The 25,180-nt window shown below is 37.9% G+C and overlaps 1 protein-coding gene across 1 annotated transcript in view; it reads right to left on the bottom strand.

Annotated features, from left to right (window-relative positions):
• LOC140922317 (uncharacterized) overlaps positions 1-25,180 on the bottom strand; it is a 108,119-nt gene that overhangs the window by 58,334 nt on the left and 24,605 nt on the right. The window contains exons 4-13 of the mRNA XM_073372311.1: positions 23,649-23,840; positions 22,702-22,900; positions 21,393-21,772; positions 19,940-20,143; positions 17,471-17,662; positions 13,585-13,785; positions 11,788-12,036; positions 9,595-9,789; positions 1,290-1,475; positions 631-819 (exon numbers count right to left, since the gene is read on the bottom strand). Of these exons, the coding sequence (XP_073228412.1) occupies positions 631-819; positions 1,290-1,475; positions 9,595-9,789; positions 11,788-12,036; positions 13,585-13,785; positions 17,471-17,662; positions 19,940-20,143; positions 21,393-21,772; positions 22,702-22,900; positions 23,649-23,840 (2,187 nt within the window). The remainder of the gene's footprint in view (positions 1-630; positions 820-1,289; positions 1,476-9,594; positions 9,790-11,787; positions 12,037-13,584; positions 13,786-17,470; positions 17,663-19,939; positions 20,144-21,392; positions 21,773-22,701; positions 22,901-23,648; positions 23,841-25,180) is intronic.

Consider the following 25,180-nt stretch of genomic DNA (forward strand, 5'->3'; position numbering starts at 1 on the left):
ACTTAAGTACATTTCACCTTCCAATATTAGAGCCAGTGTTGAAACCCGCCGTCCCCAGTTACACAATTTACTCCATTTCTCTCCCGCCTTCCCATTCTTGACATTTTATGGGCCTCCCCCAAGCTTCGCGAGATTCTGCGATACACATATTTCTAGTATTTATATTGTTAATAAGTAATCACATGATTTTTCTCATGAATTTGAAATAAATGAGCACTTGTAAAATTTTCAAAGACCACAAATTGCACTCTCCCTAACAAGTTTGTTAGTCTTTGAAAATTTTTACCTCTGTTCATTTATTCCAAATTGCACTTGAAATCATGTGATTATCGATCTGTTCTTACAATCAGAGATGTATAAATTATTCCGCGTTTTAGCCTCATTTCCATGTCTAAGGATAACTTTTGAGATTCTAATTACAAAAGTAAATCTCAAAGCTACGCAATAGGGATGGTTATCATAATGTTGTTCAATACTTTGGTACATTCTTTAAAATGTCATACAGTTCCTGTATGATTATCTGCATCGCCTTTTTTTTTTTATTGCTCATTCGTAGCAGAAAAATTTGTGATATTATGCCGCGTTTTATGCGGCTTGCATACTGACAGAAAAACTAATTAACAAACTAACCTTTGCAGAAAACGCTGATCTTCAGGGACCATTGCCCGTTCCTTAGACAGAAGGCGATTGGCTCTCCATGCAAGCGGTAGCCTTTTCTACACGTGAAATGGCACATGGTGCCATATGTCGGGGACATTAGGCATGAATTGGGAGCAATGTGACCGTTGTTTGGAGCTTGCAAGACTTCACAATGCACAGCTATAGAAACAATAGCATGTTTACACATATACATTTACTGTACGTACTCGCTCAGTGTTACATTCCACTGTCTGCTATTTAGTCACTTAGAAGTTTAAAGCAATACCTTTCATAATTGTCACAATGCAAGCTAGATCGAAAGGTCTTGTATAACTTCAACATCAACGCGATAATGCTTCTACAATAACCAGGAAGGATGCAAAAATCACAGGGTTATCTTCAACAGCATTTTAACATATAATCCAAAATTACCTGAATCTTGTTGTGGAGTGTTCTCTCAATTTCATGTTAGGCCCTCAAGTGTGTTTTTTATTGCTGTCTTGTTGTTGCATTTTGTTTTTAGTTGTTATGTTTTAGCCACGCCCGGAGTGCACTCTTTGTAGGTTTAATTCATAACCTTAGCATGCTCACCCCCTTTTACATGGGAATTACTCCCCCACCACCAAATTGATTTATTTCACGAAGCTTACCTTGACAGTGTGGTGTTTCCCCAGACCACTTGCCATCTGCTTGACAGCTTCTTTCAGTTGATCCGTTAATCAACCGATATCCGATATCGCAGAAATACCGGCATTTGTCACCAAACACGTTGTACATAGCTCCACAGCCTAACTGGAAACCGTTCGGAGGTGGAAGGAGAGGGGGACATCTGACGACTAGGAAAAAAAAGATAAAAGTTGTCATTTCTCACAAATGTTTTGCTTTTGAAGGGTAAAGAAGCTGAACATCCTAAGATAATAAAAAAAACAAAAATAATAATGATTATTATTATTTTTGTTTCTTAACTTGTTTCTTTTTAATATCAGAGATGGATGATTCATTTTTTTGTAATGACTAAATTTAAAACTCTGGACCGCCTGCAAGAGTTATTGATCTCATCTCAGCCGCAAGGAATGTATTTGGGAAATCGTTATTGACACAATGATTGTATTTTTATGATTTATATAATTCTTAATGTTATATAGTGCTTAATTCTTACTTCAAATATTTCTGTAAATTATGTACATATTTTTAAAGTTGAATAAAAAAAATATAATAATAGTAATGATAATAATGATAAGAACAACAACAATAATAATAATAATATATAGATTTAGCCAGGGCTAAAAGCGAAGGTCCCATTAATAAATTTATATTTTAAATCAAACAATAAACTTGTAATCCACAAATCAGTTAACTTAAGGGCACATTCTTATTTTAGAGTGAAACATCTTACATCGAGTTGATAGCCTAAATATACATGTATGTACACCCAAAAAATAGCAAACATCTTCTATCACATTCAAGAGCCATAATGGCTCTTGATCACAGTAGATTAGGCCTCGAAAATAAATTCTTGGAAAACAAATCAGGCCGCCCTTTTTTTGCATTCGACAGGTTTACTTTACAAATTCTTGCCAACAAATCTGAGGGTGTAAACCAACCTTTTATACTTTTTATACACCACATCTGAGGTGAAACAGTACTTTTTATCATACAGTCCTCGGACAGCATACGGCATTTCACAATTTTTCAATGTTCAGGACGATCAATCTTGAGCTTTTAGAGCAACCGTTCAAAAAATTTCCAAAATCACCCATACGGCCAGCCGGTTCTCATTTTTAGTGCGAGATGTCAGTGTGGTCGAGTGTTTGAATGAACTTTAATGGAGATACGCTTCAACATAATAACGAATTTATTATCATTAATTTTTGTTATTTAATGGTTCCAGTTATAACGTTGTGTAATCTTATAAAGCGTTTGATACGCGCGACATTTCTAAGTACTCCTGCAAGCGATGTTCATGAACGATGAAAACAAACACCACGGACAAGCGATTAAAATTGCAAGAGAGACTACTAACAATCAATAAAAGAAATATAATTCGGTAAAACATTTACAGAGACAACAATTTTCATTCACGAAGACAAGTATTAAAGTGTCTCTAAAAATCCTGAGTCTTTAAGCTTAAAGCTTAAAGCTTAAGCTTAAGTTTATTTTGTTTTACTTTCAGCCGGCCTCCCGGTGTTTGTTTTTTTTTTTCAAAGATGAACTCCTCGAAGCAAGAAAATCACTCAAAGTTTTATTTCTACAGCCAAATTTATAACTAAATATTCTTCGAAACGTTTTTTTCCTATTTGCCGTGAGAAAATATATCTGAAGGCCTTTTAAAGTTCTGTAAGCTTATATCAAACCTGATACTAGATCAGATCATTGACTCAAATCTTAACAAACGTGCAAAAACTTGCCGCATAAACTGTGCTCGACTTCATGAAATTAGGTATAACAAAAACAAACATCAAATACAATAATTACTCAGGCTTACCATTCGAGATTCAGTTCCTAAAAGATATCCAGGGAGGCCATAGTTGCTTGAGACTTTTAAACCCTCTTACGCATTGAGCAAGGTGAAAGACGAAAACGATGCCATCCGAAATCGGATTACCCAATTTTGACAAGCGACGCATTTCTCAACCAAAAACCCAATAAACAAACCAGCCATGGATAACAGAAGACTCTTGATAGCAGCTATATTTCATTTTGTACATCCAGTGGAAAAAGACAGTTAAAAACATCACAAGTTGAGACAAAACTCTGTCAGCTTTAGCTGTCAAAGTAAACAACTTTCAAGATGATGCATAAATTTTCCACATGAACTCACCTGTCAAATTTTGACCAATCAGAGTACAAAAAATGGACGTAGAGCGTGACCAACGCGTGACCACGGTAAGAAAAGGTCTTCCCGCCTTTATTTTTACAGAAGTGGCTGAATTTTCGCGTCCGAGGTCAGTTTGAAATCAAAATCTTGACAGTGCGGGGCCATAGTGACATAAACACAACATATTTCATTATTTGGGTAAAATAGACTTGAGCCTGCGATCATTTGAAACTGGTAATTTGTCAGCGGATAACTTCAAAAAAGTACTCGACCTCGATGGGTCGACACTTGAGCCCGCGCTACGGTCAGGTGATACTGGTCAGCGGATATCCTGTTTTCACAGCTGTCAATTGATCACAACATTGATGTGCAATTAGTTTTCTATTGGGCTCCCAAACTAGCTAGAAAGTGTGAGATGGGTCGACACTTGAGCCCGCGCTACGGTCAGGTGATACTGGTCAGCGGATATCCTGTTTTCACAGCTGTCAATTGATCACAACATTGATGTGCAATTAGTTTTCTATTGGGCTCCCAAACTAGCTAGAAAGTGTGAGAGTAAACATTGGTTCCCCTGTGGTGCGGACGGACGGTCGGGCGTACGGTCACGTGATTACCAAATTTTCGCGGATGGGTAGATTACCACATTTCCTTAGCTATGGGGCTCCGTCCACGCGCGCTTCGCGCTCGGGTAGAGCTCCGCTAATAATAATAATAATAATAATAATTTTTTTTGAAATTTTTTTTTTAACAATAAAAAAAATTTAAAATCTTTATTACAAAACCTCAATTAAAATTCTATTTACAATCAACCTGCTGTTACAAAAAATCTAATTAATTCATCAAAACACTATCTACAATTCCATCCGTTACAAAAGAAACCCCTCGGCCTTCATTAGAGAACAAAAACAATCCTATATATAATAAGTGAAGAAAGAAACTATTCATTTACAAATTCTAAAAATAGAAGTAACTTAACCTTTCATAAAAGAAGAGGAAATAGATATACTTAATAATAAAAAATCAAAATTCTGTAAAATAAAGAATTCCATTATGCAGAGATATTAAGATCATACAATCGAATTATACTAATGACGGCTAAACCAGTGTCCATAAAAAGCCCTAAGTATAAAAGCATATAGACACGTATTTCAGATATCCGCACTAGCAACATTTATTTTACAGTCTAATGATTGCTCTATCTTACTACGAAACGGCGTTCGCGAACCTCTGACGCATGCATGTACCGATCTTAAGAGTTCAAACGAGATCTGTGTCCTGAGCCAAGTGATTACAACATGATAAGGCTCGGTGTCTTTCTGAGCTATCTTGTCTGCGAGATGCTTTAAGAACCGCTGACACTCGTTTCCCATTCCGCCATTGGTTCCAAACACTAAAGGCGTAAACGAACCCATTTCTACATCTAACACCCGCTGCTGGTACTTGCGCTTCTTCTCTTCTTCTTGCTCTTTGAACACTTCCGATGTTGGCTTGCTCTGGTAACACTTGGAGTTGACGTGCGTAACTCTAACATCAAAAAATGCCGTAACTCCTCTTGCCCAGAAACCTCCCGCTTTAATGTCCAACCTTGCCTCAGAACTTGTAACAGCGCTCCTCAAATGAAATCGCTCGTTGTCCAGGGGTTGAAGGCGTGGTTCGATTTCGACATTATTGCAGATCCTGTCGATGAATGTCGTTAACAAGTTCCGTACACCGTCATGTCTCTGCGCTACAACCCCCCCCCCCCCCCTTTTTACAAGAGAGGGCGTGACTAACGGTGAATTTATCCCCACATATGCAATGACTTGGTAAATCGACTAAGGGCAAGTCATAACGCAATCGTAGCGATTATTATAATAATAATACTAATAATAATAATAATAGCGGAGCTCTGGCGCGCGAAGCGCGCCTGCGGAGCACCATGGGTAAGTAAATCTACCCATGCCAGAAAATTTGGTAATCACGTGACCGTACACCGCCCGCCCGCCACTCGTCCGTCCGCACCACAGGAGAACCAATGTTTAATCTCTCACTTTCTAGCTAGTTTAGGAGCACAGGAAGACTGATATTGCACACTTAATGTACATCAATGTTGTGATCAATTGACAGCTGTCAAAACAGGGTATCCGCTGACCAGTATCACCTGGCTGTATCGCGGGCTCAGGTATCGACTCATCCAGTTCGAGTATTTTTTTGAAGTTATCCGCTGACAAGTTACTAGTTTTCAAATGATTGCAGGCTCAAGTTTAATTTTTTTTCAATTCATATGAAATATGTTGTGTTTAATATGTGCCGCACAATTAAAATTTTGATTTCAAACTGACCTCGGAAGCTAAGATTCAGTCAGTTTTTACAGGCAGGGAAGATATGCCAGTTGCCTTTGACTTTTCTCACCAAGGTCACGCGTTGGTCACCCTCTACGTTCAATTTTTATGGTCTGATTGGTCAAAATTTGACAGGTGAGTTCACGCGGAAAATTTATGCAGCATCTTGAAACTTGTTTACTTTGACAGCTGAAGCTGACAGAGTTTTGTGTCAACTTGTGATGTTTTTAACTGTCTTTTTCCATTGAACGTTGTACAAAATGAAATTCAGCTGCTATCAAGAGTCTTCTGTTATTGATGGCTAGTTTGTTTATCGGGTTTTTGGTTGAGAAATATGTCGCTTGTCAAAGTCGGAAATCCGATTTCGGATGGCATCGTTTTCGTTTTTCACCTTGCTTGATGCGTAAGAGGGTTGAAAAGTCTGAAGCGATTTTGGCCTTACTTGATAGTTTTCATTGCATCTCGAATGGTAAGCCTGAGTAATTATTTTATTTGATATTTGTTTTTTATATCTAATTCAATGAAGTCGAGTGTAGTTTATGGGGCTATTTAGTTTATGCACGTTTGTACGATTTGAGACAATGATCTGACCGAGTATCAAGTTTGATTATAAGCTTTAATATAAAACTTTAAAAAGCCTTCAGACATTTTCTCACCGCAAATAGAAAGAAAACGTTTCAAAGAATATTTAGTTATAATTCTGCCTGTAAAAGAAAGCTTTGAGCGATTTTCTTGCCTCGAGTTCATCTTTGAAAAACGCAAACACCGGGAAGCCGGCTTAAAACATAAACAAGGATTTTCATAGACACTTTAATACTTGTCTTCGTGAATGAAAATTGTTGTCTCTGTATATGTTTCACCGAATTATTTTCCTTTTATTGATTGTTAGTAGTCTCTTTTGCAATTTTCATCGCTGTTGTGCCGTTTGTTTTCAGTCGCTCATGAACATAGCTTGCAGGAATAGTCAAAATGCCGCGCGTATCAAACGCTTTTGAAGATTACAAATCGTTATAAAGTAATTATGTTGAAGCGTATAACTGTGTTAATCTTAATTTAAACAGTCGACTTTGGCGCTTACCAAAAGTGAGAACCGGCTCGCCGTATAGGTGATTTTGGAAATTTTTTAACGGTTTCGCTAACGCGTGCTTCGATCGTCCTGAGTATTGAATGAGTGCAATTTGTATTGCAAAATTGTGAAATACTGCATTCTGTCCGAGGTCTGTATGATAAAAACAGCGCCTCATGGTACTATTTCCCCTCAGATGTGATGTATAAAAAGTATAAAAGGCTGGTTTACACGTCCCCAGTCTTGTTGGCAAGATTTTGTGAAGTAAACTTATCGAACGCAAAAAATTCGGCCTGATTTGTTTTCCTAATGTACTGTGATCAAGAACCATTATGGCTATGCTATTTTTAGGTGTACATATAAGGCCATCAAGTCGATGTAAGATTAATTTCACTCTTAGCTTGGACTGTTTGCAAATTATTTTTCTCTAAAATTACTTAGCCTTTTCGTCAAAAGTCACATGAATGTGCTCTAAAGTTAACTGATTTGTGGAATACAAGTTTACAATTGTTTAATTTAAATAATAAATTCGAGTTAGTAGGAGCTTCGCTTTTAGCCCTGGCTAAATCTATATATTAATAATAATAATACCAATGATAATAATTGGCCTATCGCGTTGTCGTTGTTAAAACTTCCTAACTGTTCCGATCAAATTGACATTATCGCATGTGGAGAGGTCGTATAAATATCCCTAACTGGCCTTATTGTTTTACTATTATTGTTATTAATATAACACATTATTTTTTTCAAGCTTGCGAGCGGGCAGAATCCTCCAAATCCTGCAATCTGATTGGTTCCGAGAGCGGGCGGTATTTTACGATCTTCCCCGCTAACCCGGGCAAAATCGTTGGCAGCTTCATTCACAAGTTTGTTTGTTGTTTGTGAATGAGCAAAAACCGTCATTTTCAAACCATTTTTCTTTTAAAACTTGCGCTATTATTAGCATTTGCTAGGGAAAAGTAAATTTCATTATTCAGACAAAAAATCTGAAGGGAGAATCAAGCAAGTCAGGGTGTAAAACCGTTAAAGTAAAGCAAAACAGGTGGCTCGTGATGTCGCTCCGCTAGCTTAATATATAACCGCGCTGTAAGTACTGCAATCTTGCTTTTATGCACCGTTTATTAGTCGACATTTTTGTTCTGTTTGTAATTTTGTTTTCCACTTTTGCTGTATGAATCTAGATTCTGCCGTTTTTCATTGAATGTTGCCTCGCTAGTTTTCTACTTATCAGAATAGGTTGTCGTCAATGATTGCATTTAGCTTTCAATCTTACGTTTAAGCTTAAATAAACAACACGAATCCCTTTTCCAGCAGTAGGTTATCGCCGTTTTCATTTCTTTGTTTATAACTTGTTACTCACATCGTCTTCTTTTATTCGAATTCAATTCAAAACTTTAAAATTGGTATGTGTAATTAGCTCCTTTGTGCAGTTTTCATCAAGCTCGATTGAACTAATCTTGGAGCAATTTTTGAATTATTCAGCCGAAAAAATCCTTGATGTATTTTTTTCCTGGGGCTTTTAATATCAAGCTCGTCAATTCTTTTATCCTTGTTTGACACTCAGATTATGAATTGTCTAGCAAGACACAAAAACCTTTCTTTATTCTAAAAGAGAGCAGTAAGTGCCATAATATAAGATTACCGAGCTAAAAGTCATGTTGAAATGTTTTGTTTTGCTTTTCAATCGATCGCGCGCTCCATCAACATGAACGAGTCCCAATTAAACACGCTTAGGTTGGAGAGTGAAGGAAACTCTTCCTGGAACTTTTAAGTCTCAGTAGGAAAAAAATAAAAATGTTATTCACCGGCCTAGGTCGGTCCGTATTGGGAGAAACTGTGCCCTCGGTCTGAGTACTCAAGACCTCGGGCACAGTTTCTCCCAATACGGACCTCTCAGCCGGTGAATAACATATATATCTTTAAGGAGCAGATGGAGGAGAAAAAGCGGAAGTACCAACAGAAGGTGCTGGACGTTGAAATGGGATCTTTCACTCCCCTAGTTTTTTAAAACGGGGGGATGGGAGCCGACTGCAACTGCTTTCTCAAACGCCTAGCCGAGAAGCTCTCACAAAAGAATGAGGAACCTTATCACATTACTACTACTTGGATTAGAACATTGCTTTCTTTGGAGATTTTAAGGTCGGTACACACATGCGTAAGAGGTTCAAGGGCACTCTTCCACAAAATTCCACATCGGATTTCATTGATGACTGCCCCTTGAACGCTTGCCAAGCGTGTGTCTGCTAATTTTAGAAAGTCGATAATGGCGTGAGCTTGTAAATTAGTGTTTTGGAATCTTTTCATATTTTTATTTCATCAAAAGTTTAGTCTATGATAGTGGAATGTAAATTGCTCATATGTTAATAACGATTATTATTATTATTATTATTACCACAATTATTATTATAATTGTTATTATTATTGTTAATATTATTATTATTATTATTATGATCATCATCATTGTTATAACTATTTTCCAAGATATCTAGGCTACATCTCATAGCTTTCCACATGACATACAGTTACATGAACTAAATAATCGTCTGTGCTATTGGCAGACACGTCAAGCAAAATGTACTCAGAAGTACTTCAGTTATCCACACCAGCAAAAGAAAATACCTCAAATGAGCAGTCATTATTATACGTCTCAAACTGATATTTTACAATAGTCAGTAGCAATAACAACATGTAGTTCAAGTTACTCTGACGGCACCCAAACTATGAATATTCGGCAGTACAACTCAACATACCAGCACATCTTGTATCCCTTCCAGTCCATAACCCGTTGGAGCTCCCCTGATCCTTTTTACAAACCCGTTTGGCTGAGCCTACCATGGTATAACCATCGTAGCATGTAAAAAGACACTGTGAACCATACATGTTATCCTTAGTACAAAGTTTGGTTCCTCCAGTAGGGGCGTATAACTTGGGAAAGCACCGCAACACTGTTGAAATAAATCAAGAAAAAGCAACAAACTGTCTTTATCCTCGTGATATCATTTTCGCATTAACAATCTACATGAATAAGCGTCGATTTTTATTTTTGCGAGATACTGAAAACTCCGACTGACTGAATTTTTAAACTTGCATAATATCTTATACTCGAAACAATTTGGATTCCGTAACAATCATTCGACTGCACTAATCAATCCATTTAATTAGTAATATTTCTTCAGCTATCAACAGAAATGAATCAACTTTAGGCATCTTCTTAGATCTATCTGAGGCGTTTGATACCATTAATCATAAAACATTGTGCCACAAACTGCAGCACTATGGTATTCGTGACACTGCTTTGTCGTGGGTCAAAAGCTATCTTGAGAATAAGACTCAATTTGTCCAGTCTGGGTCCCACCGATCTTACTGTAGGAAAATTTTCATCTGGCGTGCCACAGGGATCAATCCTTGGACCTCTTCTGTTCATTATTTTCATCAACGATCTTCCTAATGCCTCTAGCCTGACTCAATCTTTACTGTTTGATGATACAAATATATTTTGTTCCCATAGGAATATCGACCACCTTGTTTCCATTGCTAACAATGAACTTGCAAAAATAGTTACTTGGCTTAAAGCGAATTACATATCTCTCAATTTCACTAAAACGAACTTTATTATTTTTTGTCCAAGGTAAAAAAATTAATATCAATGTTCCTCTTGTTATGGAAAATACTATAATCAAGCAAGTCGTGGATACTAAATTCTTAGGTATTATTATTGATCAGCACCTTTCCTGGAAATCTCAAATTAGTTTTCTTTCTAAAAAGATCTCGGAAACTTTGGGGATTATTGCGAAAGGTCACTTTTATCGATCATCCAAATCGTTGCTGACCTTAAATTACTCTCTAGTATATCCCTATACCTCACATACTGATGATGTTGCCTGGTCCTCCACCTATTGCTCTAACCTAAACTGTATTTACCTTTTGCAAAAGCGCATAGTGCGGCTTATATCAAAAGCTCACTATCTAGCAAATACCGCCCATTATTTAGCCAACTTCAAGTCCTTGACATATATAGCATTAATTCTTTTTCTGCTGCTACAGTTATGTATTCCTATCACCATAATCATCTGCATAGTAGCTTTCGTAACCTCCTTTTAACTAGTAACCAGGTTCACCATTATGAAACTCGATTAGGTTCTCAGTATAGACCCCATTTTTGTAGAACTAATATTAAGCAGTTCAGTATCCTTTATCGAGGACCAACAATCTGGAATTCTTTGCCAGTTACACTGACCAGCTCTTCTCCCATATTTGTTTTTAGACAAAATCTTAAAAACTGACTCATTGATAGTCGTTGTATCGCTTAAGTTTTTAATTATGTTTTCTGCACACTCTGTAATCAAGTAAGCCTTTGTAATATATCATAAGGAAGCCTATTAATATAAGCTCCCAGCTTCTTTAGGCTTCCTTGTCACATTAACTTGTATTTTAATTAACACCTTTTTTAACGTTTTATTTTTATGTTATGTGAGTGACTAAACACCAAATAAACAAAACAAATAAACTGAACAAAAACAGCAGTATGAAAAACCCAAAACTAAAATCTTCAAAGTAATTGCTTAGAAGAAAATGACAAAAACAAACAAAATAGATACATTACTGTGCGATACTTATAAGTAAACTGGATAAACCAGTCTTGGTTGGGTCGGCCGGGTGTCACCCCATCAGTGATTTCATTACCCATTTTCCGGCTGTTCCCAAATTTCATTTTCCAAAACCCCATGCTCATTTCCGGTTTCCCGATCATTGTTTTAGTCACATACCGGCAAGAAAATAAATCTTACTGTATCTGTCTGACTAAGGACGTGGTCCCCAATTTTCACTTTCCCTTTCCCTCAATCCCTCCTGAATATTCACGTAAACGGTAAAATTTTGATTTGTTGCAAATTTGAAAACCATCACATTAATCCGGGCAAAAATAGCTCTTCCTAATACAATACCTCGCACAATGATCTTAAATTTACATTCTCCAGCATTTCCCCGCTTGTCAGACGCAATGTACCGAATGCTATGTTCGCCAGCGGGAAATCTTTCCCCAGGTCGCTTTCCAAAGTGCATTATGTCAGGAACAACGCCCGAGTTATCTGTAGCTGTGGGAGGAGTCCAAGTTACTGATGCTGACGTGTTGCCTCGATCAGCTGTTGCAATTATATTTTGAGGACAGTTTGAGAAGATTGGACCCAAGATGTCTGTACAAAGCAATAAACGTTTTGTTTATTTATTTTTTAAAAGAAAGGATTCGTAAAAAAATGTATATTATCTTACATAAAAGAGGAAGAAAAAATCATAAAACAAATGATAATCACCGTGAAAATGTTATGTTAAGTTATTTTAAAACAAAAACGCAGATCAAAAGTTTCTTTCTTCACTCACGCACTCTCTTGTTCGCAAATCACTCATTTATTGTACTTTAATAAAGTTTGTGGGAAGCAGCAGTTTCTGCCAAAACGCACAACAAGTGTGGTGGTTTTTGCTTTACTTGTTCATTTTATCGAAGGAAAATAAATCTTACCTGGTCTGCCATAGGCAGCCTTTGAGTAGTCCCTCATTGAGATAGCGCGTTCTTCCCTACGCCTTATTGCGGACTACGAACTACGGCTGAACGAGCGGTGTCCTTTGTTTGTAGCACTGGGTTGTGTCGTACAAAAATAGAACTTTAATTTTGCAGTACTGACAGTAGAGAAGAGGCGAAAGGGAAACAACAGGCAAAAATTTCCTTGTTTTCATGTTCAGTTCACAAAAATGCAAGTATTTTGCATGTGATCTTATCTTTAGAATAATAAACAAATTCTTCCGTATTTGGGGAAGCAATTACATACAGCCTCGTTTGAAATTGGTGAACAAAGTCTTATTTGCACAGTTTTTATTTTTCCGCCCATGAATACTTATATCAAACATTGAAGAAATAAACTTAGAAATAGTAATAGTTCATTTATTAGATTTAGAAGATGGAGTTCTCCGATTATTGATGTAGTTTGAAGCATCGAAATGCCGGGTTTGTGTTATCTTAAAGATGTTTATACCATTTTTACTGGGCAAATGCGATGTAAAAACTCACATAAAAAAGGGTACACTAGTAGAAAAAAAAAACACACTAATCATTTCGAACAAACTTTGAAATTTTTAAAGTGCGAAGAGGAAATAGATTACCTGCATGATTTCTGTTCCTGACCGTCGATCTGAATTCTGCGTATAAACAGCTAAGCTTGAGCTTATAGTTTTAGATAAAAATGTACTCACAACTCTGAGTGGTTCGAGTATATTAAAAGCGTAAATCTGAGCAGAAATTAGACACAACTTACATATTTCGCTTCCCTCTCACTTAAGCAGATGAACTGAAAACGTTTTTACGAAAAGACTAGATTCTAGAATTTCCGAGACGGGAAAATGCGAGCAAAATGTTCTCCGTAGTTGCTACTACGCGAAACAGCTCACCAACTCACCATAGCCGCAGGACTACACGGGGAAAATGAACAGTCAAGTGGTTCTGATCATGCGCAGTAGCACGTTGTACCGTAGTCGTAGTCCGTAATCATCCTATCTTAAAGTCCCCATTATCCTGAGGAAAGTGAGGGACTACTCGTACTCTATTTATCAGGAAACAGAATATCACAGTATTTGGTTAGCAGCATCATTTCTAAATACCATCTTTTAAAAAAATGATTTTGTGTATTTCCAAGCGAGTTTGAGGAAACCAAGTCACCACGCCGAGCTATAACAAAAAGAACAAAAAGCACCTTTACATGCTGGATTTCCAACCGGGATCCAGTTCTTATTCTGAGCACAAGTCTTGAGCCCAGGCCCTAGAAGTTGATAGCCCCTTTGGCAAGTAAAGTGGCATTCGGTTGCGTAATCAAGTTCCGTGTTTGGATTTGTGCATACGAGCGGCTTGATTATCAATCCCTCTGACTGAAAGGCTATTACAGGACACATTACAGCTATGAGAAAGAAAACAAGTCAATCAACGGAAATAGAGACCTTTCATTTTTATTTTATTTTTATTCTTATGAGGAAGAGGGGTGGAGGGCTAGTGGGAATTGATGGGTAGTTCCTGTAATCTATAATGCCCCCCTGGCTCCCCACTTTGTAGCCCTAAATAATTAAGATGACAACCTCGGTTCAAAAAAAATGATAAAAGCGCAATTATATTTAACAAACTGTTGAGTGACTCTGTGGTTTAGAAGATGTCCTGTCAAACCACTAAAGGACACTTTCTGGTAGGGCATCCATCTTCTCCCAGAAAATTATCAAAATCTAGAGGTACTTTGAGGAAATTTTCTGCATTCTGAATGGGACGATGTTTCTGTTGTTCCGTCATAAAAAAGAAGACCAACACAACAGCCCCCCCCCCCCCCTCCCCCACCACCACCACCAAAAAATAAAATTGACATTCCCTCGTTTGACCTTTTGGCTGTATTTTGCAACCATACAGTAAAAGTTGGTGGGGTAGAAGACTTACTGCTGGGTAGTTAAAAGAATACGGGGATCTGGGGAAAAGTTTCAGAACGAATGTCGCTAAGGATTGAGCAAAATTGGAAATGGTCAAACAAAACCTTCCCTTATACTTTGTGTGTAGTTAGTACCTCAGATGAAACTTCTCACTGTGGCATTTGTTTGACTTCTAACAAAAACCTACACTCATTACGGAATCGCGCCTGTAGATACGCGTCGCTAGTAAATGCAAATTTTTCTGTCAATCAAATGTGTCCTATTATTTGTAGGAGGAAATTGGTAAAACATCGTTATTGTTTTGTTTTACAATAGAAGAACAAAAGATAACAGAAAGATCAAGTTATCCGGTCTTAAAGCGTGTTGCGTGACTTAAATCAGTTGGAGCATTTCTCCTAGCTTTCCCGCATTAAAACGTTGGAATGAAAAGTCTGAAGCTTAGCTTTTAAAATCTTGATAGCCAAAATAAAAGGGGTGCCCCAAAAGGCAAGCATTTGGGAATTCAAAATCGATATTTTTGTCTCCAGCGAAATCCGGCGGATGAACAGTAATTTGCACATAAGCGTAAGTGAAGCGAAATAGATACAAATTGCCGTGGTTGTAAACACAACGTTTCCTCGAAGTTTTTTTTTCCTTTTGAAAGCGTAAATTCGCATGAAAGAGCTCAGCTTGCACAAAATAATATAAAATGAAACGAATCAAATCGAAAAGTGGTTAAAAAAAGCGGTCAGTGTAAAACGCAGACTGCGGACTGCAGACTGCGGACCAGGGGTAAAATGCAGACTGAGTGTAAAATGCAGACTGCAGACTAAGAGTAAAACGCAGACTGGGGTAAAATGCAGACCGAGCATAAACTGTAGTCGTGGAAGGGTTTAAGGGCAAAAAAATCCCGCAAATCATCTGTAAACGAACACTTACTTGATGACATCTGCTTTCACAAATCCATTCCTTTCTTCTCTGGAACGTCGTCGACGACCCGAAAACATAATCGCAATCTTGAACCTTTTTTCCATCCGAGAGACTTAACGCTTCAATTTTTGATGCGAAGTTTTCGATTTCGATATACGTGACCAGGGACCGTGAACTGGTACAACACCACGGTGTTTACGCTTAAATGAAAGCTGCTGACCCAAAATACTGTATAGGAATTATGGCGATAAAAACGGGAGTAAGTCATTCCAACAACAAAGAAAGATGTTCTGCAGGAAATTTGGATGACCTTCTATGAAAGTATTGCAAATCAAGGTACGCAGACTTAAGCTGTTTGGATGTTCATTGAAACTTCTGGCGAATGTGCAATTCACTTCGACTAGGAAGCGAAGTGTGTAACTGATACGGGCTAGCTGTTTCACCGATTTGAAGAAGAAGGAGCACAAATGTTTAAAAAAGTCTACAGTCTTTATTCTGCATTTTACCCCAGTCTGCGTTTTACTCTTAGTCTGCAGTCTGCATTTTACACTCAGTCTGCATTTTACCCCTGGTCCGCAGTCTGCAGTCTGCAGTCCGCAGTCTGCGTTTTACACTGACCGTTAAAAAAAGTCAGGATATTTCAATTCGATGGAAAGTAAGTGATTGGGTAGGTGATTTGCATACTGATAAAAATAACGTCTAGCGCAGTTCAAAACCGTTCGGCTTCCTGAATTGTTTTCCTGGAATTCTATACATTCTGCTGGCCTAAATCGTTAAAATATGTTATGAAGTCAAAATATTTATCAAGTTGAGCGTTTGCATTTCCTTATAAAAGAGAGTAGCGCGAAAGCTTGAATCTATAGATTTTCTTAAGTTAAATTACCTTTGTATCGTGGAAACAATACCCTAACACTTGAGTCTTGAATCAAAGGACGCAACATGCGTCGGCTCCCTTTGTGAGCGCGCAAATAGTCATGGGACCCGCGATTTTGCGGGCGACACGGATCTACAGGCGCCGTTCCGTAATGTGGACATCGGGGGGAGGGGGGACGTTTGGGCCAAAAATTGCATTTTTGGGGAAAATTTTCTCCTTGAAAATCGGAGTTTTGTTAGGTAAATATTTCAGAAAGCAGACTAACAGTTACAAATCTGTTTACATGATAGCAAAATATCATCCTTGCTCTCAATAAAAATGTTATCAATTTTTCTTTGGGCCCCCCTGACGGCCCCTGTTCATTGTCATTTACAAGGGGGAGGGGAAAGTTTTTTGACAAGGCTTAAAAATATACATTTTTGAACTCATTTTTTTCTTACTAGCACTCCGATTTAGATCAAAATTGAAACAGGATGTAGATATTTCACCCTTTGTGAACCATTTCATGCTTAAAAATCCGCAGGGACTCTATACACTTTTGCATGCCAAACAAATGAAAATGTATACCTGAGGCAAAGTAGTAAATTTTCGCAACTTTTCTTCGCCGCTATCTTTTTTTTTAATACTGCCATTAGGGCGATGTTAAGCAAGAACGTTGGATGGTTCCTATATGTTGCATTCCTTTACGTTTTACAGTCAGTTATCGAGTAGATTAAATTGATAACATTTTTATTGAGAGGAAGGGTGATATTTTGCTATCATATAAACAGATTTTTAACTGTTAGTCTGCTTTCTGAAATATTCGTCTAACAAAACTCCAATTTTCAAGGAGAAAATTGTCCCAATGCAATTTTTGGCCCAAACGTCCACCACCCCTGATGCCCATTGCAGGTTTGTGTTAGAAGTCAAACAAATGCCACAGTGAGTAGTTTCATCTAAAGTACTAACTACACACAAAGTATGAGGGAAGGTTTTGTTTGACCATTTCCATTTTTGCTCAATCCTTAGCGACATTCGTTCTCAATTGTTTTTGCAGTATTCTGGCGGAATGTTTTTATTATTGTTGATGCCGTCATTACAAAACTTAAAGATATTTTTTTTTGTTGGTGATCCCTCGCCCCACTTTACACACATACCTTTTATTTCCCCCACCTTTGAAGCTATATTTTTTGGGTATATTCCCCCCTTCCCAGTTTCTACCGGCCCCCCATCTAAACCTGATAAAAAAAATGCACTGTTCTTTTAAATATCAATAAATTTCTTACCCATACAAGAAAAAAAATTCTGTCTCTATTTCACGGAAAGGTTAAAGAAAAAAATGCCTGTCAAAATAAAACAGTGAAAACATTCCCTCAAATGCAGCTATTGTAGCCCCCAAATTTTCGTTGTACCTTTACACTGAAGCTGGGTTCTACTCCACTGTTTATTTTCCAGACAGGTTCTCCGCATTGATCCACTAGCTGCTTCGTATCCTGGAATGCAACTGAAGAAACACGAAGTGCCATAACTCGAGGTTGGCTCGCTGCATCCGTACCCGGTCTTAACTGCATTAGTCGGGGTGCTAAGAGAAGGACATTTCACAGCTGTAACAAATTTTAAAAAGAGACAAAATAGAAATGAGCTTTAAGCCTGCTAGAAAGTTAGGCAATACTTTCGTCCTTTGTAATCCAAGTTGAAACTTGATTATTTACCGCATTTTTTTTTTCTATATCCCCCCCACCCCTTCTAAAAAGCTCCCACCTTGAACCACCAAATGTTAAGTAAGCCCCTAGACATGAGTAAGGAAAACTATGCATCTAATACGGTAGGCAAACAGGACGCCAAATGTGGCCACTTAGGAACGTTTGAGCTCAAAGTTTGCAGGATCTTGGAGCTTTGTACTCCAAACAATCGTATGTTTTTTTTTGTTTTTCGGTTTTAGCGGTTTTTGGCGGGAAAATGACGTCACAAGATTGACAGCAAATTTTTGTAAAGGCAATGTTACACGGGACGATTCGCAACGACGATTTTTAGCGCAAAAAAGCGTTGCAACGTTGGAACAATGTTGCAAGCATTCAAATTAATTTTGCTACAATGTTGCAACGTTGTTTTGTGCTAAAAATCGTCTTTGCTAATCGTCTCGTGTAATATCACCTTAAAGGAAATCAGCAACAGCAAGAAATAAAAAACTTTTAAAATGCCCAAAAAGTCTAGTAAACTTCAAGTCCTGTAAATAACTCTATAGACAAGAATCAAAGTATAGCAATTGCATTTTATGGATGTGGGAAACACAACCTAAGGTCACCTATAAAGACTGAGACCTTATTCAGATCTGCGTTATGCGGATGATACTATCTTGCTATCCCATGATGCTTGGGGATTATCTTATCTAGTTGAGGCAGTATACAAACATAGATGAGAAATGCCTAAATTAAATTGCAAAAAAGACCAAGCATATGGAGACCAACAAAACACAGGAAGATCGAGAAATAGAAATACAATAAACGTCAGTGGTAAAATTTTGGAATGGGTTCCCAAATATGATTCCCTGGGATCCACAATATCTAGCTGGAGATGGAGATGGGTCGCAGGAAATAAAGGAGAGGTTTGCTATGGCAACTGACAAGCTGTCAAAGTTGAAATTCTTGTGGAATGGTCAAGATCCTCAAACAAAACTAAGAATTCTTAGAAAAATGTGTTTTCCACATAGATACAAATAGTTGTGAGACATCAGGGGCACCCAAAGACGGTTTCATTCTAAATTCCTTTTCAAAAACTTTTTAGGATATCCAGAGTACCTTTAGATCTCTTGAAATGCATGCTAAGCGGCGCTATAAAATTTTTATCTGTTAGGTCATCCTAGGGGAACTTGAGTCTTTTCAAAATTACCGAAGGGCTTCAGTATAATTTCCCCGTAAAATTAAGATGCAATTTAATGTATTACGAAAATGATAATTTTGTTATTCCTCTCTCCATCACATTTTAGAATCCGAAACTTTTATGTTTCTTTTTCTTTCTACAAAAACTTGCCTAACCTTGGGAGTGAAATGTGAAAAATTAAACTTCAGGAAAATCGTAGGGAATTAATTAGATAAGCTTCGAAAATTCTATATGAATCCGGGAACGATTATCTAGAAATTTTTAGCCGTCCTCAAGTGATAGAAAATTCTAGGCAATAATTTGTTCTCCGAAAAGATATTTCACACAAAACCATCGTTGGGTGCCCCTAATACATGGACACTTGGAAAAACAGCTTTTAGAAACAAGTAACGCTTTTGAAATGACGTGCTATAGGAAAAAAAAAATAGCATGGACGGAGTACAGAACAGAAAGTGGAAGATCAATGGTTAGAGATCTTTGTAATGAAACAAAAGCTGAAGTATTTTGGCCATTTGAAAAGAAGTGAGGGCTTGGGAAAGATCAGCTTGGAGGGAAAGATGGATAAGAAAAGAACGAAAAAGGAAAGCCAAGCCTAAGACCAATAAGGCAATGGAAAAGGGGCATACGGGATGTTTTCGACGTATTCCTAATAAAAGGTTTTTTCTGGAAGATTATATTGTCAACTGACAGAAACCGTTTCTGCTGTGCGGTCAAGGATGCAACGTCCTATGGAGATAAGCACGTAGAGTAGTAGACTAGAATCCTTAAACGAATTAGCATTCTGAATAAAAAGCGCTGCAACCTGGTGGTACTCCATATATAGTTCTTTTTTGTTTTCCTCAGTCGACCAAAGTTCAGTCAGCAAAGTGGAGTGGGAGCCAGAAATACGTATGTGTTCGAGGGCTTAATGCATATGGTTTTATAATTTGCAAGCCACTTAGATGTTGATCTAGAGTAAAAATTAATATTATTTCAAACCATACTTCTGGTTAAATTCCTACCCTCGCAAGAAGTAGAATTTCCTGTCCAGTATACTTCGTTTGCTCCATGAGCCTTGTCACATTCGCTAAGAGTAGATCCCTTATTTTCATACCCCTTGTTACACTGCCAGCGACAAACACTCCCGTACACAGTTCCACAGGCGCTACCTAGTCTAGCTTCTGTTCTTCCGTTCTTAGGTGCGAAATACACAGGGCATCGAAGAACTGTAATGTAGAGAAAACCGATCTATTTTTAGACCTTTTCGATATGAATGGATTGACGTACGCTCAAATTATTACTCATTTTTAACGTTCGACTTTAACCACTACATGATTCACTTCGAGAAAATTTTTTAGACTACGAGTAGCCTCTCTTTTTCCTTAAAGCTTAAGTTATCTGATTGGTTTAAGGCCTGCAAGATATCTAATTAGGTAATCAGTTTATAACTGATAAATGATAAATGGCTTTAAGATAAATCGAGCTAAGGAAGTTATTTTTCGTGCCAATATCTTAGATGCGTATTTGTTATTGAAACCCATACCCCTATTTAAATTTTCCTTGTCAATGAGTGCCATTTGTAAATCAAGCCCAAGTCGCACTCTGTTATTAATTGTCTTTCCTTATCTTAGTCTTCCTTACTATAGTCATCACAATTATCAGTAAGGAAGCATTCGATACACTTACAGGTCCTTTATTTAAATATCTTCGTGAATCTGAAAGTCGAAGACAACTACTTTTTCCAATTGAAATTTTAAATTTATCCATGCTTATAATTACAACTTACTTCCCTCTGACTTTACCGATCTCATTTTATAATATCAATCAAGATCTCCCTTAGCTCTAAAAGATTCTTAATTTCTTCTTTACCGAACTAGTATAAGGAAGTTTACCGTTATCCTGCTTTCCTTAATTAGCTGAGCTCCGATATCGAAACAATCGAATCCAATCCAATCGAAACCAAAAAGAATATCTTTTTTAATGTTATATTTTATTGCTTTTATCCATTTATTATTATCATTTTTTTGCTTTAACTGTTATTTTCCTTTTTACCCTGATCTTCTCCTCTTAACATATTCTATGTACTTTCTTTGCGGTAAGCCGAAACCCAGATTTCAGGCCTCTTCAAAATTTTATTCTGCGTTAACTTGCCAGCTTTAAATTTTGCCCTCATCTTGAGGGGAGAAGAATCTGATGATCTAGGGAAAGCAGAATATCTGATAGTGGTTGAAAACCCTTTCGTTGACAGGGGAACATGCATTTGGTTCTCATTACCTTTCCTTTCTCCTACCGCTAATCTGCGGGACCCTAGAACGTCTAAGGTTTTTTGTTCTACTCGACCACAAATATATTTCTCCAATTTACTAACGTATCCTTCAGGATTCAACGTTATGTCTGTCGACCGCATCTATTAGAGGGGCTTATATTTGGTAAGTCAGTGAAAAGTAACAGAAATTAAACATAGTTAAGTTCCACCTTGTACGTTAACTTTGAGGAAGCAAAACTTCGTATTTCCTGAGGGATCCTTAGCAGTATAGATTACAGTATGGCTTCCTTCAGGGAATTCGTGAGGCGACGTCACATCCGGTGAAGTAGTTACCGTGGCAATGTCATTATCTGTGGCTTTAACTGGTGCCCAGGTCACCAAGGCTGTAGTTTTACCTCGGTCGGCTATCACATTTTGCACTGGTGGACAAGTGCTTCCAAATGAAGGTGCTTGCGTGTCTATGACATGAAAAGGAAAAATCGTTGTAGGTGTGACAGATCTCCTAGACGTGCTAGAAAATAGGGAGTTTAAGCAGCGACGTTTTTGAGCGACAAACGTTAACCGGAAGTGAACTTTTTGCAATCTTGAGCTGTGGTTTCGAACATTTTTTTGGGCAAATTGTTTTTATAAGAGTTAAGACTCTTAGCAGGGCAGGCATATTGAAAGAGAAAAAAGGCTCACTTCCGGATGGCGTGCGTCGCTCAAAAACGTCGCTGCTTAAACTGCCTATTTATTTTCTTAAGGACAGTGATCTTTTGTAGCCGATTGTTAATTTTGCTTATGGGTGGTTAAATCCACGGTGAAACTTGCTAAGACATTAATCTGTGCGCATTAGATCATATATTTGAATGCTATTTTGCGCCTAATAAATAATAAATTATTTTTGATTTAAGCAAAGACAAAAACTTTTACATGCACGTCGCATATTGATCTAACGGAAGTAATAGTGTTACGCGGGTAATCTTTTAGAGGACGGGTAGCTTGCAGACCAAACTGAACGCAGGGTTGTCGGAACAGCAACAAGAAGATTTATTCCAAAAATGAACGTAGTTTCCAGGAAGTAAAACTCCACAACTGCACGTAACTCGTTAAACTTACACGGCCTCCGCCAACTTCGATTAACTTGATAAAATTACACGGCCTCCGCCAACTTGAATAAACACTGCTTCCGTCACTCTTGACTAAACACGACTAACGTCAAACTCTCTCGCTTGTGAAAACTAGTTAAAACTTAACTCGAACTGGCCTACTTATATACTTTTACAATAAAGTTCTAGAACATTCCAAATAGTCTAATTATAGAAAGATTACAAAATATACCGCTTTAGAAACGCTTAGACAAGATCCTAAAATAAACAAACTACGAACTCTCGCGAAGCTTCTAGAATGTCACGTTTAAAAGTCACGCAAGACAATTTTTCGTAACAAATAGCTAAAAAAAGAACGTTCCTAAATAATTCAAACAGTAATGGACCAGCCTGTAAAATGGCCCGTCATCGAAAACCAACAATATGTAACGTTGTTACGGCACCTTTGCAGACCGTAAAGGAACCTGGTATCCAATACCCATCGTCGCAGCTACTGAACTTGGGTCCTATCCGTGTGTAGCCTGCATTGCATACGAAAGAGCACTTTTGACCATGCAGAGGTTTAGTTTTGCAAATATCAGGAGTGACGTCACCTTTCTCTGGAGGACTCAAAGGGTTGCATTCTTGTACTGAAAATAGATGGAGTATTTAGATGTAAGAAGTCCGTAAAATCGACAATTTCAAGAACAATACAAAATATAGCGTCAAGACACTTCCTTCAGGTTGAATTTGAAAATGTACAAGAGGTAGCTTACAGTTTTGCATAGATGGTGAAAATGATTACTCTTATTATGTGGTTACCGTTAAGCTAGCTGAAAAGAATGATTAAGACAACTCGCCTACTTTTGTTTGAGGGGGGTGGGGGGGAGGGGGTGGTGAGACCATTTAATCATAACGCCTTTAACAGTGCCATCGAGTATGAAGGGCGCCGCAACGAGTTTAGGGATGATCAAGCAATTGTTGTTGTTGTTTTTCCTCAAAATCCAACGCGTTAGCTCAGTTGGTAGAGCTCTTGACTGCAGAGCGGGAGGTCGCTGGTTCGATTCCCGGACTAACATTCATGGTCTTAAAATGACTGAGAAATGAAGGTAGTCCCTTTGCTGCCCTGCAAATGGCTAGACCCTCGCGTGGCTCGGATGACTACCTAATATGGCGGTCCCGTCTCCAGTAGGGAGACGTAAATATAGTGTCCCCAATTAGTAGTTGCGTGCTAAATACATTGACATTCAAATAAAGTGCTTTTTTTTTCTGCTGCTACTGTACACTCAGCATCACAATTCAACGACATTTACCGACGTTCTTAAAAGAAAGAAAGAGAGAAAGAGAGAAAAAAAGAAACAAACAAAGAAAAAATCCTCAGTCTAGCCATGGCTATACCTCGGCAATTAGGGGTTTTCTTGGGGCTCCAGATACCATCAATGCCGCAGGAAGATGTTGAGTTTCCGTCAATTTTAAAGCCACGATCGCAAGTCGCTACGCATGTTGACCCAGAGTTGACTTCAGATTGGTTTCTACAAGTTGAATTTCCGTTAGTTGGAGAGGGCCAGTTGCTCGTAGCGCAGGTAATTGCTAAAGAGGATAAAATGTGGTAAACGCAAATTAATTTGTAAAACAGTCAGTGGTTTAACTGGTAATTGTTCTGTTATGTTCTAAAAAGCACATATACCCGTTGTCACGAGGAAGTCAGTCGGTGGTAAAGGCCTGGGATTGGTGCAAATGATGAATGGTCTATACTCTCTGTAAAGTGCGAGGTTTCAAAATGGCCTCGCTAAGTTTAATTAGTTTGATGCTATATATAGACGAAATCAGGCTCATACCTCAAAAAGGGGCACTCGATATTTTAGCCCTTAACGAAACTAGGCTTGATCTCAGTATTCCTAAAATGAGCTCGTGAATGTCATTGATTACGACATTATCCGTTGGGATCGCAACATTTCTGGAGGTGGAGTCTGTGTTTATATAAAAAAGGCCATTAAGGTAGCTCGATACAGTTTTTCAGGGTCAATATCTCCCAAGTTTGAGCACAAACTATCTCGCCATAAACAAAGATTGTGAAAAATTGCCACCACAGTTGTATTAGATAAAGATGAAAATTTGTTATGATCAGGGCTGCAACGACATCGGAGTTGTCATAGCAATGAAATGACGCTATTAGCTATTTTGCTTGCCGCAGTATTTCTCGGCACTGAGAACTCTTCTTCCAATGAAAATCGTTCACGAGAGCTTTTTCCTCCTCGATGTTCGTGAAGTTTAAGGGAAATCTGTAAGAGCGTTATCGAGATATTTTGGGATAAAGTTTTTATGGTTAGAAATACGGTAAAAAAAATGGACAATCTTGATATTCGGTTGTTATCTGTAGAAAACGAAGCGCTTCCGACATGCAATTTAACCTCATAGTAGTTTCAATCTTTTTAAAAACGTGTGTGAAAGATCATGGCTATCAGCCGAAGATGAAAGATCATGGCTCAGCCATGATGGCTGAAAGATCATAGCTCAGCCCCTCCAGGGGCTTGTACCTGGAAAATTGCCCTTAAATACAAAGTAAAACAAAGCAATAACGGTAAATTTATTTCCAACTATAAGGCTAGCACAAGCGATTTTGAAACGCAAATTTCCGTCTATAGATAAGCCCCTCCGAATATAAGCCCCTCAAAGAGGGCCTTGAAAAATATAAGTCCCGGGGCTTATTTTCGGAATTTATATATATTATTCACCGGCCTAGGTCGGTCCGTATTGGGAGAAACTGTGCCCGAGGTCTTGAGTACTCAGACCGAGGGCACAGTTTCTCCCAATACGGACCGACCTAGGCCGGTGAATAACATTTTTATTTTTTTCCTACTGAGATTTAAAAGTTTCAAAAAACTTTACTTCAGCCTCCAACCTATGAGTGTTGAAGAAGGGCGCGTTCG

Source organism: Porites lutea, chromosome 13, assembly GCF_958299795.1.
Source record: "Porites lutea chromosome 13, jaPorLute2.1, whole genome shotgun sequence".
Taxonomy (NCBI): Eukaryota; Metazoa; Cnidaria; class Anthozoa; order Scleractinia; family Poritidae; genus Porites; species Porites lutea.